Source organism: Dromiciops gliroides, chromosome 3 (genome assembly GCF_019393635.1).
Source record: "Dromiciops gliroides isolate mDroGli1 chromosome 3, mDroGli1.pri, whole genome shotgun sequence".
Taxonomy (NCBI): domain Eukaryota; kingdom Metazoa; phylum Chordata; class Mammalia; order Microbiotheria; family Microbiotheriidae; genus Dromiciops; species Dromiciops gliroides.
In genome coordinates, this window is record NC_057863.1 from 449,400,490 (window position 1) to 449,415,745 (window position 15,256).

General features: G+C 36.2%; 1 protein-coding gene across 3 annotated transcripts in view; it reads left to right on the top strand.

Moving 5' to 3' along the window:
* The window catches only part of LOC122751490 (sodium channel protein type 1 subunit alpha), a 209,111-nt gene that overhangs the window by 116,807 nt on the left and 77,048 nt on the right, over nt 1-15,256 (top strand). For all 3 annotated transcript variants that reach the window (XM_043998558.1, XM_043998559.1, XM_043998560.1), the window contains exons 14-17: nt 979-1,111; nt 4,853-5,091; nt 7,405-7,578; nt 8,605-8,961. In XM_043998558.1, coding sequence (XP_043854493.1) covers nt 979-1,111; nt 4,853-5,091; nt 7,405-7,578; nt 8,605-8,961 — 903 coding nt within the window. The remainder of the gene's footprint in view (nt 1-978; nt 1,112-4,852; nt 5,092-7,404; nt 7,579-8,604; nt 8,962-15,256) is intronic.

Here is a 15,256-nt window from a genome sequence, read left to right on the forward strand (position 1 = left end):
GGGTGCCCACTTACTTGGAATATATCAGCATGTTGAAGCATGACTAAGTCAGGCTTAGATTATGGATTGCTTTGCCATTTTGGATGAAATTGTTAAGCATGGCATTGGTTTGGCTCTTCATCCCCTCACCCCCTTCCCTTATGCTGATTAGTATTTGGTAACAACCATACACTCCTATGTTAAAAAAAAGAGAGAGATAATTATCAATATATAATGTTTCTATCATTTGTGTTTGAGAAAGGAAGAAAAAAGGGAACAAAAGAGAGAAGAAAAAAGAGAGAAAAGAGGAAGGAAGGAAAGAAGGGAGGGAGGAAGGAATGAAGGAGGCAGGTAGGGAAAGAGGAAATAAAGAAAGGAAATTAAGGGAATGGAAAAGGGAAGGAGGAAGTGAAGAAAAGAAGGAAGGAAGGAAATAAGGAAGAAAGGAAAAGGGAGGGATAGACAAAGAAAGAAGGAAAGAAGGGAGGAGGCAGAGAGGGAGGGGGGAAAGAAGGAAGTAGGCAAAGAGGAAGGGAAGGAAAAAAAAGAAGGAAGAGCAAGAGGGAAGGAGGGAGGAGCCCTCTCAAAAGCTGATGTCCCAAACAAATTATATATGAGAAATGTTGGAAAAGGCCTTTAAGTAATGGACATCTTTTTTCTTATTTACTTAGAAATGCTTTTAAATTTGATTATCAAAAATATTTTAATTACTTTGTTTCTGGTTTAGACCTTTTCTGTATTTTCATAAATTTTTTCATACTTCACATCATACTATACTTCATGGTTTCAAAAAAGTATTGTCACCTGTTATTACTATAAAGCTAAAGAACAATTTAATTTAGACATCCCAAGCACATTATAAAATCTAGAGAAACAAACTGATTAGATATGAAGATGCATGGTGCATGTGCTCCATGAAACTTGTTGCTTCACCAGTTGGTTACTGGATTATTACTTTGTTCAAAATGGTCATTTAAAGCATCATCATTTTCCTTACAGGGCACAACTACTGAAACAGAAATTAAAAAGAGACGGTCAAGTTCTTTCCATGTTTCCATGGATTTTCTAGAAGATCCTACCCAAAGGCAAAGAGCAATGAGTATAGCCAGTATATTAACCAATACTGTGGAAGGTTTGTATAAAAGTTTCATTTCCATTTATATCATTTTTATATTTACTCATTCATTCATTCGTTAAACATGTACTAAATGTCTACTTTGTGCTAGATGCTGAGGCACATGCAAAGATTAAATAATGTATGGTCCTCGCTTCCTAAGCATGTATAGTAGAAGAGATATAGCAAGGACATGAATAACTATGATGTCAAATAAAACATAAGGGACCATCAAAGCACTCTGAGAATTCTGCAGAAATAAATTATTTTCAACTAAAGGGATCAGTATAAGTTTCTTGGAAAATTGGCAACTAAAGATGTATCTTGAAAAATGAGGAATACTTCACTCATCAGGAAAAGTTATTGTTGTTCAGTCATATCCAAATCTTCATGGCCCCATTTGGGGTTTTCTTGGCAAAGATACTGGAGTGGTTTGCCATTTCCTTCTTCAGCTGATTTTTCAGATGAGGAAACTGAGTTGAACAGGGTTAAGTGAGTTGCCCAGGGTCACACAGCTCTTAAGTGTCTGAGGCCAGATTCTAACTCATGAAGATGAGTCTTTCTGACTCTAGGCCCAGCACTCTATCCACTCCACTGTGCCACTTTGCTGCCCTCTTACCAGGTAGAGAAAGATGGTGTTAAAGGAAGTTATTTTGGACAAAGAAAAGTATGAGCAAAAGTAAAGGGTCAGAAAAGCATGAAGGATATTTTAGAAAAAGAACTAGTACAATTTGATTGGAACATAAAGTATATGGGAAGGTAATAGAAGAGTTTAAGATGAAGCTAAAGAGGAAAGCTGGCCCCTAATGTTTTATATGCCAGTTGAATTAGTTCAGATATTATTCAGTAGTCAGTAAGGACTTTGGAAGTTTTTGAGAAGTTGAATGACATGAGGACATGTGAACACACAATTTTGGGAAATGTTGTAAAGAAATAGTGAAATCAGTAGGAGTAGTAAGTTATTGTAAACTCAACATTGAACACCAATTAATTTTTTCTTTTTTTTTTCTTTTTTTTTTTTTTTTTAGTGAGGCAATTGGGGTTAAGTGACTTGCCCAGGGTCACACAGCTAGTAAGTGTTAAGTGTCTAAGGCCAGATTTGAACTCAGGTACTCCTGACTCCAGGGCCGGTGCTCTATCCACTGCGCCACCTAGCTGCCCCACCAATTAATTTTTGATCTTGTTATAAAACTATTCACTTTTCCATTAATTTTACCTCAAAAATTATCATAACCTTTCAGTCACTTGCCTGAAAACCCCATCAAGTTTCTTTTTTTCTCATTCATTTTATAAATTAATATGATCATAATGTACACTCACTCCTAGTTCTGTTTTTTTCTTCTTTTAATTGTTTCATAAATCTCTCTGAGTTTCCATGTATTCCTCATACTTATCAATCATAGCCACATTATAGTATTCTGTCACATTAGTGATGGGTCTTACTAATTAGTTCTCCAATTGTTGGATATTTATGTTGCTTCTAATTCTTTACAATTACAAATAATGCTGCCATGAAAATCTTTGAACAGATAAATTTTTTGAGGTTTTTATGTTTAATGACACTTTTATTGTATACTTCCTACAATGAACCTCTATTATTCCAATAGCCTCTCAATTGACCTTCCTGCCTCCAATTTCTCCCCTCATGAAACCATGCTCAACCCAGCTACAGGAGTGATATTCCTCAAAGGTAGTCTCACGATATCACTTCCAAATTCAAAAAGCCTCCAGTGGTTCCCTATTGACTTCAAGATACAGTACAAACTACTATTTATCATTTAAAGTTCTTTATTATATCATTCTAGTCTATACTTCCTGGCACATTACACATTATTTCCTTATATATAGCCTAGATTCTAGTGAAACTGGCTTGCTCACTTATTGACCCCTTAGCATAACATTCCATCTCCTGTCTCAATGCCTCTGTAAGGCTGTCCCTTATTCCTAGTATGCATTCCTCCCTTACCTTTCTCTCTTTGCTCTTCAACATTCTGTTCAAGTCCTACTTGAAATCTTTCCTGCTTGCCATAGCTATGGATGTCTATACCCACTGTTTTTCACTTACTGTGCCTATATTTTGTTTTTACTTACATATTGATGAGGTGTTTCCCCTGAGAGAATGTAAATTAACTGAAGGCAGGAACTGTATTGTTTTTATTCTCCATATCTAAAACACCCTGCACAATGTCTAGGACTTAGGTGTATTTGCTTATTGGTTGACTTAAAGCATATGAATATACTTGTAACATTTACTGTATACTCTGAAATTACTCTCTAAAAACAAATTCTACAAGTTTGCATTTCTATCAGCTATGAAAAAGTGTAACTGTCTTTGCACAACCCTGACAGCCCAGAATTCCATTTAAATTTTTTCCCCTTTATTACTTGTATTTGAGGTACTATGTACCTCATTTATTATGATGATGTTGAACATTTTTTTCAAGTGATTATTAACAATTTTTGTTTCACCTTTTGCAAATTGTTCTTATCCTTTCATGATGGTAGACTGGATTTTGTCCATGAACATTTTAAAGTTTTTATATATTTAAATGATCATTTTAAATGTCATATTTGCCATAGATATTTTCCTAATCTGTTTTTATTTTTCTTTAAATTATAATGGTTTTATGTGTGAACACTTAAATTTTCAGTCATGAACACAAATCTTGTTCCTAGTAATTTCTTCTATATATTGAATAGTAAAAGTTATATTTAGGGGGCAGCTACGTGGCACAGTGGATAAAGGACTGGCCCTGGATTCAGGAGTACCTGAATTCAAATCCGGCCTCAGACACTTGACACTTACTAGCTGTGTGATCCTGGGCAAGTCACTTAATCCCCATTGCCCTGCGAAAAAACCCAACAACAACAAAACAAGCAAAAAAAAAAAAACAATAAAAGTTATATCTACTCTACAATTGGATAATTGCATTATTCCATTTTCTTCCATCTTTTAATTTTGAAATACTTAAGGTTTTTGATCAATTCTAATTCATGCAGTATAAAAGTATGCAGTATAAAAAGTGGTTTTTTTTCACATACATATTATGTTTTTCTGTCTCTGCCATCTTGACAGACCTCTTCTCAACCTCTTTAAGATTTAAGACTTTGAAGAAATAAAAGGTAGTTCCTCTCCACCAAAATCTGAGTGAACCTTGGTTTTTGTTTCTTTACAATCCCTACTCTACCTAGCACCCCAGCATCACAAGGATGCTAGGAAGAACAGCCCAGAAAATTACCTCCCTGCATCCATTAGTCTTGCTTTGGGGACTTTAGATTTAGAAGTTTACAAAGACATTAAGACCATGTGTAGCCATGGGGTCATTATATGAGAAGAAACTATTCTCTCTAACGCTCTGGGATAGAGTATGTGTCTATGTAAAATTATCTAAAGTTCATGGAATTCCAAGCACATGGTAGCTTCTATAATCCTTGATTCAAATTCCAGTGGAGAAATAGAGTATGAAGCAGTTGTGTTGGGGGCAGCTAGGTGGCACAGTGGATAAAGCACCAGCCCTGGATTCTGGAGGACCTGAGTTCAAATCCAGCCTCAGACACTTGCTACTTACTAGCTGTGTGACCCTGGGCAAGTCACTTGACCCTCATTGCCCCACCAAAAACAAAATTAAAAAAACAAACAAAATAAAAGAAGCAGTTGTGTTGAGCATGGTTTCAAGAGGGGAGAAATTACAAATAGAAATGTTTCAGTTAGTAAAGAAAAAGTCCTAATAGTTTTATTATCTTACTTTTTGTCTCCAGAACTTGAAGAATCCAGACAGAAGTGTCCACCCTGCTGGTATAAATTTTCCAACATTTTCTTAATCTGGGACTGTTCCCCACACTGGCTGAAAGTGAAACACATTGTCAATCTAATTGTGATGGATCCATTTGTTGACTTGGCCATTACAATCTGCATTGTCCTAAATACTCTGTTCATGGCCATGGAACATTATCCAATGACTGCTCATTTCAATAATGTGCTTTCAGTAGGAAACTTGGTAAGTATATTGAAAGGTGAAAGTTTTCCTTCCTCTAAATTATTGTTTCAGGAATCATTTTTCCTTCAAAAGCTCATAGCAAAGAGTTGTAGATAGCAAAAAATAAAAAGGAAAATGATGTTTTGTGAGAATGCGCACATTAATCATGCTCAGATGAGGTCATGTGTGTGAAGCTCCTACCTCACAGGGATGTTGTGAAGATCAAACAAGATGACTTTGCAAACATTAAAGTGTTATATAATTACCATTCATAACCATCATAGCATTTTGAAAACCTTAAAAAGTTAAATAAATATCAGTTGTAGTAGTAGTAGTAGCAGCAGCAGCAGCAGCAGTAACATCTGTGGTAGTAGTAACAGCAGTAGGAGTAGCAATTGTAGTAGCAGCAGCAATGGTAGTGGTAGTGATGGTGGTAGTAGTAGTGGTGGTAGTAGTAATAGTATTTCATTCTCTTCTTGATGGCGTTTAGCTGGCAATGGTCTGAGGACAGGTATCGTCCTATAAGTCTGTATTTAATATTCAATATTTTTATCCAAACATAGAATAACAGTATGAGTGTCCTGATGTAGAGGTAGTTCATTGATGAGCTCTCTTAAATTCCTAATGTATAATATCTACTTTCTACTAGAAGGGACAGCCCTTAAAGCCAAAGGAAAAATTGATAAATTAGAATATTGATGTATTCAAGGATACTACTATCTTGTGGCAATATATTTCATATCATTGATGTAGTTCTTATCAAATCTGAAGTTCCTATATCTCTATTTCCAATCTTATAATCTTCAGTGGGTATCTGGTATTCATGGTTCAATTGAATGATATTGAACTTTAGTTATATAGTTTGTATTGCTACAGAAAAACACAAATCACAGTGCCACCACCACCACCTTTTTTTTTTTTTAAACCCAAATAGCTATTGTTGCATGGTAGGGTCTTAGGGTTAATCAAATATACTTTCACAGCCCATGAATTGCCTCAGGCTTTTCCTCTTAAAGGGGCTTAGTACTTGTGTTGCCTTATCCTTTTATATTAAACCATGAAATATTGATAACCTACAGTACACTGTGTATCAGATATTTAGCAGTCCCATTTTTGGCAAAAGTTACCACTTAAATTTTTTCCCATTTTATGTTTCAGAAAAATAAATTATTTAGCTGTTTGTCAATTGAATCTGGATAGCTTTGGAATATTATACTATTGTTTGTTTAAGGAAACAGACTTGATCTTCTAAAGCGATTTTTGCATTCTTCTATGTAATTTACTTTGGGGGTTGAGAGATTTAGGGTGGGAAGGAAGCTTTCTGCTTAATTGTCTTCACTTTACCTTGTGTGTATATGTGTTTTTTCCCTTTTCTTTTTTATAGTAATTCAGTCAATAAATCAGCAAACATTTGTTAATCCAGGAACTATGCTGATGATATAAATCCAAAAGTGAGACATTTCATGTTCTTGTCAAGGAGCTTATTAAATACTTCTGCAAGAGAGTTAGGGGAAGGAGGTTATACAACATTTTCCCTAATAATTATATGCAAGATAGATGCATAGAGAGAAGACTGGAGAGATACAAAGAGAGGGATGGATATTGATATGTGTAAATATGGATTGATATGGGGGCAGCTAGGTGGTGCAGTGGATAAAGCACTGGCACTGGATTCAGGAGGACCTGAGTTCAAATCCGGCCTCAGACACTTGACACTAACCATGTGACCCTGGGTAAGTCATTTAACTCCCATTGCCTCACCAAAATATATATATGGATTGATATGGATAGATAGAATAAATGCCAAATTATTATCAAGGGGTCACTAATAACAAGATAGGGATGATCATAAAAAGCTTCTTTAAAAGTCATATGATTTGGGGGGCAGCTAGGTAGTGCAATGGATAAAGCACCGGCCCTGGAGTCAGGAGGACCTGAGTTCAAATATGACCTCAGACACTTAACACTTACTAGCTCTGTGACCCTGGGCAAGTCACTTAAACCCCAATTGCCTCACCAAAAACAAAAAACAAAAGTCATATGATTTTATATGTTTTATAAGAAAGGTCATATTTTTTAATTGCATGTTGATATACAATTATAAAAATTATAAATCCCCCCAATAATATAAACCTGGAATAACAATTACCCTACGTAATTGAGTAAGAAAGCTACTACAGATAGTAATAAAATTGTTGATATTTTCCATCAGTCAGTGTATTGCTTGAAGTCTGGAGAAAAGAAATAACTGAAATGTCACAGGGCAATAGGACTTATAATATCCTCATCTAGTAATCTTGTCTGACAACACATTAACTTTGTTTCTGCTCTTAGGTCTTTACTGGGATCTTCACAGGAGAAATGTTTCTGAAGATAATTGCCATGGACCCCTATTATTATTTTCAAGAGGGCTGGAATATCTTTGATGGTTTTATTGTGACCCTTAGCTTAGTAGAACTTGGACTGGCCAATGTGGAAGGGTTATCCGTTCTCCGTTCTTTCAGACTGGTAAACACTTTTCCATTAGTTTTACAAAATGTCTTTTCTACAAAGAGGGTAGTAATTTGTATAGTCTAGTATATTATCCAGTTGCCATTATGTCTGACTAAACATTGTTTTAGGGACTATTTATTTTTCATTTCCAAATCTGGAGGAGGAAATGTGGATGAAAATGTCACTTTGTATTACTAGCTTTAAAAATATTAAGACTTTTGTAAGAAAAGATGGCAATCTTATGCAAAGTTGGTTTGCTAATACATAGGTCACAACAACTATTACAGAAAGGTAAAGCAGTACATTTACTCCTATCCATTCTATGCAGAAAAGCTTTTAAAGTTATTACATTTTTTGTAAACTCATATATCAATCCTTTCTCAGTAATGGAAAGGAGTAGAGTTTCTTCATGCTTATATTAACTATGGTCCTATGCTTCTGTACCATGCAGTTGTGGGGAAAAAAAAAAAAACATCTGTCATAGGATAGGGGCCCAAGGGTCCCTAAACATTATGAATAAATATAGGAATTGTAGAAAAGAACCATGATGGGGGGGTGGGGAAGAGGAGTGTCATATTAGATAGCACTCTCCCCCCTCACTTATAGGTCAGCAAGAAGTGTAAAGCCTTCACATAGAAGTTAGAACACCACACCCCTAAAAAGGATTATAAAATCCATGGCACCTAGATTCACTCCATACTTCATATATATAATTTATCCAGAATGTTAGACCAAAGGGGCAAAAGAACTATTCCCAGAGAATCCCAAAGGACCATTGATGAAATATACTATCCACCTCCAAAGAAAGAACTGATATTGATTGAACACAGACTGAAGCATGCTATTTTTCACTTTCTTTTACTTTTTTCTTTTATTCAAGTTTTCTTGTACAAAATAACTAATATGGTAATGTTTTACATAATTGCACATGTAAAAAAAGAAAAATAGGACTTTGGAATAAACTCTTAGTACACTCAGATACAAGTCATAGTTGCATAGCTTTAAAATAATGGACACTAATTATCATCTTTTGTTTTCCAGCTCCGAGTTTTCAAGTTGGCAAAATCTTGGCCAACACTAAACATGCTGATAAAGATCATTGGCAACTCAGTGGGAGCCCTGGGAAATCTGACCTTGGTGTTGGCCATTATTGTTTTCATTTTTGCTGTGGTTGGCATGCAGCTCTTTGGTAAAAGCTACAAAGACTGTGTCTGCAAGATTGCCCCCAACTGCGAACTTCCACGATGGCACATGCATGATTTCTTCCACTCCTTCTTGATTGTGTTCCGGGTGCTGTGTGGAGAATGGATAGAGACCATGTGGGACTGTATGGAGGTGGCGGGCCAAGCCATGTGTCTTACTGTTTTCATGATGGTTATGGTGATTGGAAACCTAGTAGTAAGTACACAGTGACACTATTGTAGATATTTTAACCTGAGGTATGACATAATTCAGTTCATTAATAAACAGCAAACACAAAGCTGGGAAGGAGAACTTACTTACTGGATGTGTCAGGATTTTTTAAAAACCTTAATGGGCTAGAACATTGGGTCAAAGAAAGGAGGTTGAGATTTTAAAAGAATAAATGGAAAGTCTTGCACTTAAATTAAAAAAAAATTAACTTCAAAAATACAAGCTGACATAGCCAGGCAGTTTATCTGAAGAAAACCTGTGGGTTTTAGTGGGCTGCCAGCTCATTATGAGTCAACAATGAGATGTGACAAAGTGAATGAAATCTTAGGCTTCTGTAGGAGATGTTTGGTATACAGGAATAAAGGGGAAGATAGCTCCTCTATACTCTTTCCTGGTAAGGTCACTTTGCAAGTTCTATGTTTAGTTCTAGCCCCCACATTTTAGAACAAACTTTGATAAGATGGTGAGTATCCAGAGGAGGACAGCTGGGATGGTGAAAGGCCTCGGCTTCATGACATGTGAGGACTGGCTGAAGGAAGAGGGCATGAGAAGACTAGCAAAGAAGAGTGAAGGGTAGAAATAATAGCTGTTTTCTCATATTATCCTTGTCCTATTTGGTCCCAGAGAGCAGAACTAGGAGAAATGGACAGAAGTTGCAAAGAGGCAAATAAACAAAATCACTTTTTAGTAATTATAGCTACATAAAAGCAAAATCTTGGCCAACACTAGACATGCTGATAAAGATTATTGGCAACTCAGTGGGAGCCCTGGGAAATCTGACCTTGGTGTTGGCCATTTATTTTTTTCTACGTATGGGTTGCACCAGCTCTGAAATTCTATGATTTATTAAAAACTTATTTTGTGTAGGTTCCTAGGTACTAGGAATCCAAAGATAGACATTAAAAATAATTCCTGTCTTCAAGGAGCTTACCTTCTATTGGGGCATATAGTATGTACACAAATAAGTGTAATACAAGATAATAGGACAAGGAAAAGAGCACTCATCAATAATGAGAATCATAAATGTAATTTTTGGATATTCATGGGAAAAATTAGGTAGGAGCTTTTTCATATCCTTGCTATAATAAGATAGGTTAATATAGTGATATCCAATAACATCTTAATGCTCAAAAACATTGTAGCAATATGTCCCCTGCATTCACCTCAGGATCTTCTATAAAGGAGCTTAGAGGTCAATGAGACCAACCTCCCCATTTAACAATCAAGTAAGCTGAAACCCAGGAAAATTAAAGGGTTTTGCCCCAAATCACAAAAATAGTAAGTAGCAGAGCTGGAATTCAAACACAGGTCCTCCTGCTCCAAATCCAAAGACTTTTCCACTGCACTATACTGCCCCCTCCAGTCCAGGCTTGGGAGCAGGGTATGGGTTATATACGAGAAGAATATTATCTTCAGCAGAATTGGGGAAAGGCTAACATTTAAAGGGATCAGAGAGCACTTTCACTTTCCCAAAGCCATGACCAAAGTTAGTCTCTATGCCACTTTCTCCACCCAACCTTCCCCCAGAAAAAAAATTTCACCCCCAAGTTATCCCAAGGTCTCTCTAGCCACAGGGATAAGAAAACATCTATCTATTCTCACCACAAATGGATTGCCCCAGACACCAAAATTGCTAGTTATACTCTCTTCTCATCATCAAGAGCCAAATCTATAGGGTAAGAACATGAACAAAATCAGGGAATGAACACCTTTATTTCCTTGCCAATATAGGACTAAGAACTAGAGATATTGCATATATGCATGCACTGAAGTCAGCACTTCCTCCACGTCCCTGACCCCAATATCTACTCACTATAAGTGACATATAGCAGATATATTAGACAGCTCTAGGTTAGTAAGTACTCTAGCTATAAGTCAAAACAAAAGAAGGCTAATACACCCAGAGAATACACTAATGGAGAAAATGATCAATCCTTTCCAGCCCTCTAATGCAAATTGACGTTGTTTCTGTTTGCAGCACAAAATTATATAATATAAAGTAAACTGAAGGGGAAGAGCATACACCAGTATACCCAAAGCTCATAAAAAGACTAATAGTTGAATTCTTTTTCTAAATAACCATTTCAGCTGAAACTGACAGACTGTATATCAAAGCAGTTTAGAAGAATTTAGAAAATTGGGGGAATGAGTCTAAATGGATTAACTAACATTAGTTTCAGATTGAATTTCTAAATTATTCTTAGTTTGTTTCTAATCATAGTGTTTTTAAATAACACAAAACAAAAAATTGTAGTTGTTTTTAACCATAACTATAAACTTTATTGTTTTCAGTTTTAAGCTTTAATATCAAATTTAATCTATATAATGTATGTAAGCATATATATGGATTATATATATATGTATATACACACATATATGTATGTATATATACATTTCCCCCCCTAGAATCTTATGAGCCTACATTTTAAAGAAAGAAAAAAAAATTGAAGGTCATCTTGTCAACTCCATTATTTGACAGTGGAGGAAACTAACCTGGAAAAGTTTAGTGAATTGATTAATAAATAATTAATAAATAAGATCACATATTTGGGGGTGGGGTTAAGCTTATTTGATATAAACCAGTTGCCAGGTCAAAGAATCTAAGAGTAAAGAAACTAACTCAGCCAACAATCATTTGATCTCTTTACTAAAGAGACATACAAGCAAAGGCAATACAGGTTTAAAATGAAAGCTCATTTGCAAGACATTTCAAAGGAGGACTGCAGAAGATTGAGTGTGAAATCATCTTGCAAAAGAGAGAAAAAATAGAAAGGGAAAATGAGTCATAAAAAGCAACAGAAGGGAAAACAAGTTGGCCTAAAACCCAGCAAGACCAGAGGCAACGTGGAGCTATGAAAAGATTTCTCTAATACTTACTAGTTACACAACAGTAGCCAAGCCACTTCACTTGTCTCAGGTTCAGTTTCCTCATTAGTAAAATTAGAATGACACCAATAAAAATAATTGGGGACATCAATAATCTGGACTTCTGGTAGCATTCTCTACCAAAAGCAGAGCACCTAATATTTTATAATGATAATTTCATCCTTTAAAGGTAGCTGAGCCCACAAGGGAAAATTTTATTCAATCTATAGTTTCCTTTCTGACAAGGAACAATTGGTTTCTAAGATGAAAAAATATATAAGAATACTATGGGAAAATAGCCATGCCATTTTAGAATTTCTGATATAGGAGAGCAAAGCCCAAAACAGTTTGACAGGAACCCTAATAATAATAATGATGATAGCTAGCTGGTATATAACACTTATGTGTGCCAAATACTGTGTTAAGCACTTTACAAATATCTCATTTGATCCTCACAACAACTCTGTGAGGTGACAGGTGCTATTACTGTCCCATTTTACAAATGAAGAAATTGGGTCAAAAGGAGGGTAAGTGATGTCCAGGGTCACATCTCTAGCAAGTACCTGAGGCCGAATTTGAACTCAAGTCTATCCACTGCACCACCTGGCTGCAGAGATATTTCAAAGGATTTAGAGAGACGATAGGATCCCATAAATGGAAATTTTCCAGGGAAAATCAGCCTATGGGGGATGATATATTTCTCCCCCTTGTCTTTTTTCCCCTGGGCCAATGAAGGTTAAGTGACTTGCCCAGGATCACACAGCTAGTGAGTGTCACGTGTCTGAGGCTGGATTTGAACTCAGTTCCTCCTGAATCCAGGGCCAGTGCTTTATCCACTGTGCTATCTGGCTGCCCCCTATATATTTCTGAAGAATGACATTCTGAAGAAAGGAGACACAATTGTAATATATCCTATATATGCACAAGGAATTCATTTGCCAATCAGCTTATATCTAAAAAAAGACATATGTAAAAGATGGGAGAAAGGGAAATAATGGATAAATGTAAAAGTGTGTACTGTTATGGTAGTGTAAGACTAGTTTAGGAGTGCTGACACTCAGAATAAACTGAGTATATGAAAGCCAAAGAAAACAATGGTTTGTTGTTGCTCTATTGGGGGAGGGAAAGGAGCATCAAAGAAGGAATATCTGCCTGAGCTGGCAGGATTGATTATTTTTTAAAATGGAGAGAGAGAAGGCAAAGCATCAACTCTTTTTATGTTTGTTCATTTCTGAGGAAAGGATTAAGGAAAGGATCATGCAGGAGAATGATTTGTGGACAAGAAGAGACAAAAATAAAATGGCTAAAAGGAAGTTGATAGCCAAAATAAGTCAGAAAATAGTAAGAAAGCTTCCAGCTGTACTTAATGAGTTCAAATCATCAGATTTACATGACCAACATCTTTGGATGCAAAAAGAATTGATTGGCTATTATTGCTTCCCATGATTATAGAGAGATCAGAGAGAATGGGATTGAGGCCACAGGATTAGAAAAGGGCAAATGGCTTGATCTTTTAAAAAAAAGGGAAGAGAATGGAGTCTGCAAACAATAGGCCAATATGTTTGATTTAGATTCCTGACAAAATTCTTTGACATGTTCTTAAAGAAATAGTGGACATCTAGGAGAAGAGGAAGTAATCACAGAGCTGCTTAATGAAGATTGGGTCATGCCAAACTAACTTTATTTTCTTTGTGGACAGGGTTACTAGACTCATAGATAAGGAGAATGTTTTATATATATATATATATATATATATATATATATATATATATATATATATATATATTGGAACTGGTTAAATAGCCAGACCAAAAAGTTATTAATATTTAATGTAAACTTAAAAAGAGGTCTCCAGTGGAGTGCCTCAAGGATCTCTGTTTAGCCTTATGCTGCTTAACAATTTTATTAAAGACTTGGACAAAGGCATAGATGGCATTGTATGTCTGATATGCAAATGACAGTGTTTGCAGAGCTAGCTAACACTGGATGACAAAATCGGGCTTCACAGGCTAAAAACATAGGGGCAGATCTAATAAAGTGAAATTCAATAGGGAAGAATTTAAAATCAAAGTTTAGCACAAAATATTCTCACAAGTACAAGATTGAATAGGGTTTTCAGTTCATATGAAAAACTAGAAGTTTTCATGCTCTGTCAGGTTAATATGAGTCAAAAGGATGACAGTATGATAAAAAAAATCTAATGCAATTTTAAAGCTGTATTAAAAACAGGCATAGTATTCAAAAGGAGGGTAGTAATCACGCCATCATATTCTCTATCCTGGTCAGACCAGTCTGAATTATTGTGTTCAGTTCTGGACTTTTCTGGTCATAACTACCAGGTCTTACCTGCCATGAGGCATTCTAAGGCCTCACAGAACACAATATGCCCATCTTGAATAGTCTGATCACCTGTCACCCTAAATGGATATTTCTTGATCCATGCTTTCTGAACTAATTTTTTTGGGGGTGGGTGGGCAGGGCAATGAAAGTTAAGTGACTTGCCCAGGGTCACACAGCTATAAGTTTCAGGTGTCTGAGGCCAGATTTGAACTCAGGTCCTCCTGAAATTAGGGCTGGTGCTTTATCCACTGCACCACCTAGCTGCCCCCCCAACTCATTTTTTAATGATTTGCACACTCCCACTCTCTTATAATCTCCCAATCCCATCAATCCTGAAACCCTGGCTACTGGTATACGAATCCTATTGTCCATCCCTAACCATCCCTTCCCTTAAATCCATCCAATCCATCTCATGCCCCAATCCAGATCTTCCCACCCCCCTCCACTATACCCTCTGGATCACCCACTCCATAATTAACAAACTTCCTTTGATTTTAAACTTTTTGCTTTCTCACTCCTTTCATCATCTGATATTCACTGAGTCATGGATCCCTCTTGATGACAAAGCTTCCCTCACTACCCTGTCCATTAGTGGCTACATTTTGTCTCATATATCCCCATCACCTCACATTGACTGTGTTGGTAGATGACCCCTCACCCCCATTGTCACTTTCAGGCTCCCTCTATCACTGTTACTCAGCAACCTCTCTTCATTTGAAGTTCACACTATTCAATTGTATAATTCAACTGAGATCTTATGGCTACAATCCTTCCCCATTCCCAACCTCTCCCCTTCTACCCAAGAACATTCTCCTTCATTTCTCAATGAGTTCAGGGGATGGATCACAGAATTTTTGTCCACCACAGCTCTTGCTATAATAATAGGGGACTTCAACATACATATTCACACTCCTTAAAATCCTTTCATTTCCCAGTTTCCTTATTTACTTAATTCCTGTGACCTACTTCTCTATTACACCTCAGCTACATTACAGAGATGGTCATATCTTTGTTCTTGCCATTATCCACAAGTGTTCCATGTCCATGTTAATGAACTCTTAAATTCCTTTATCTG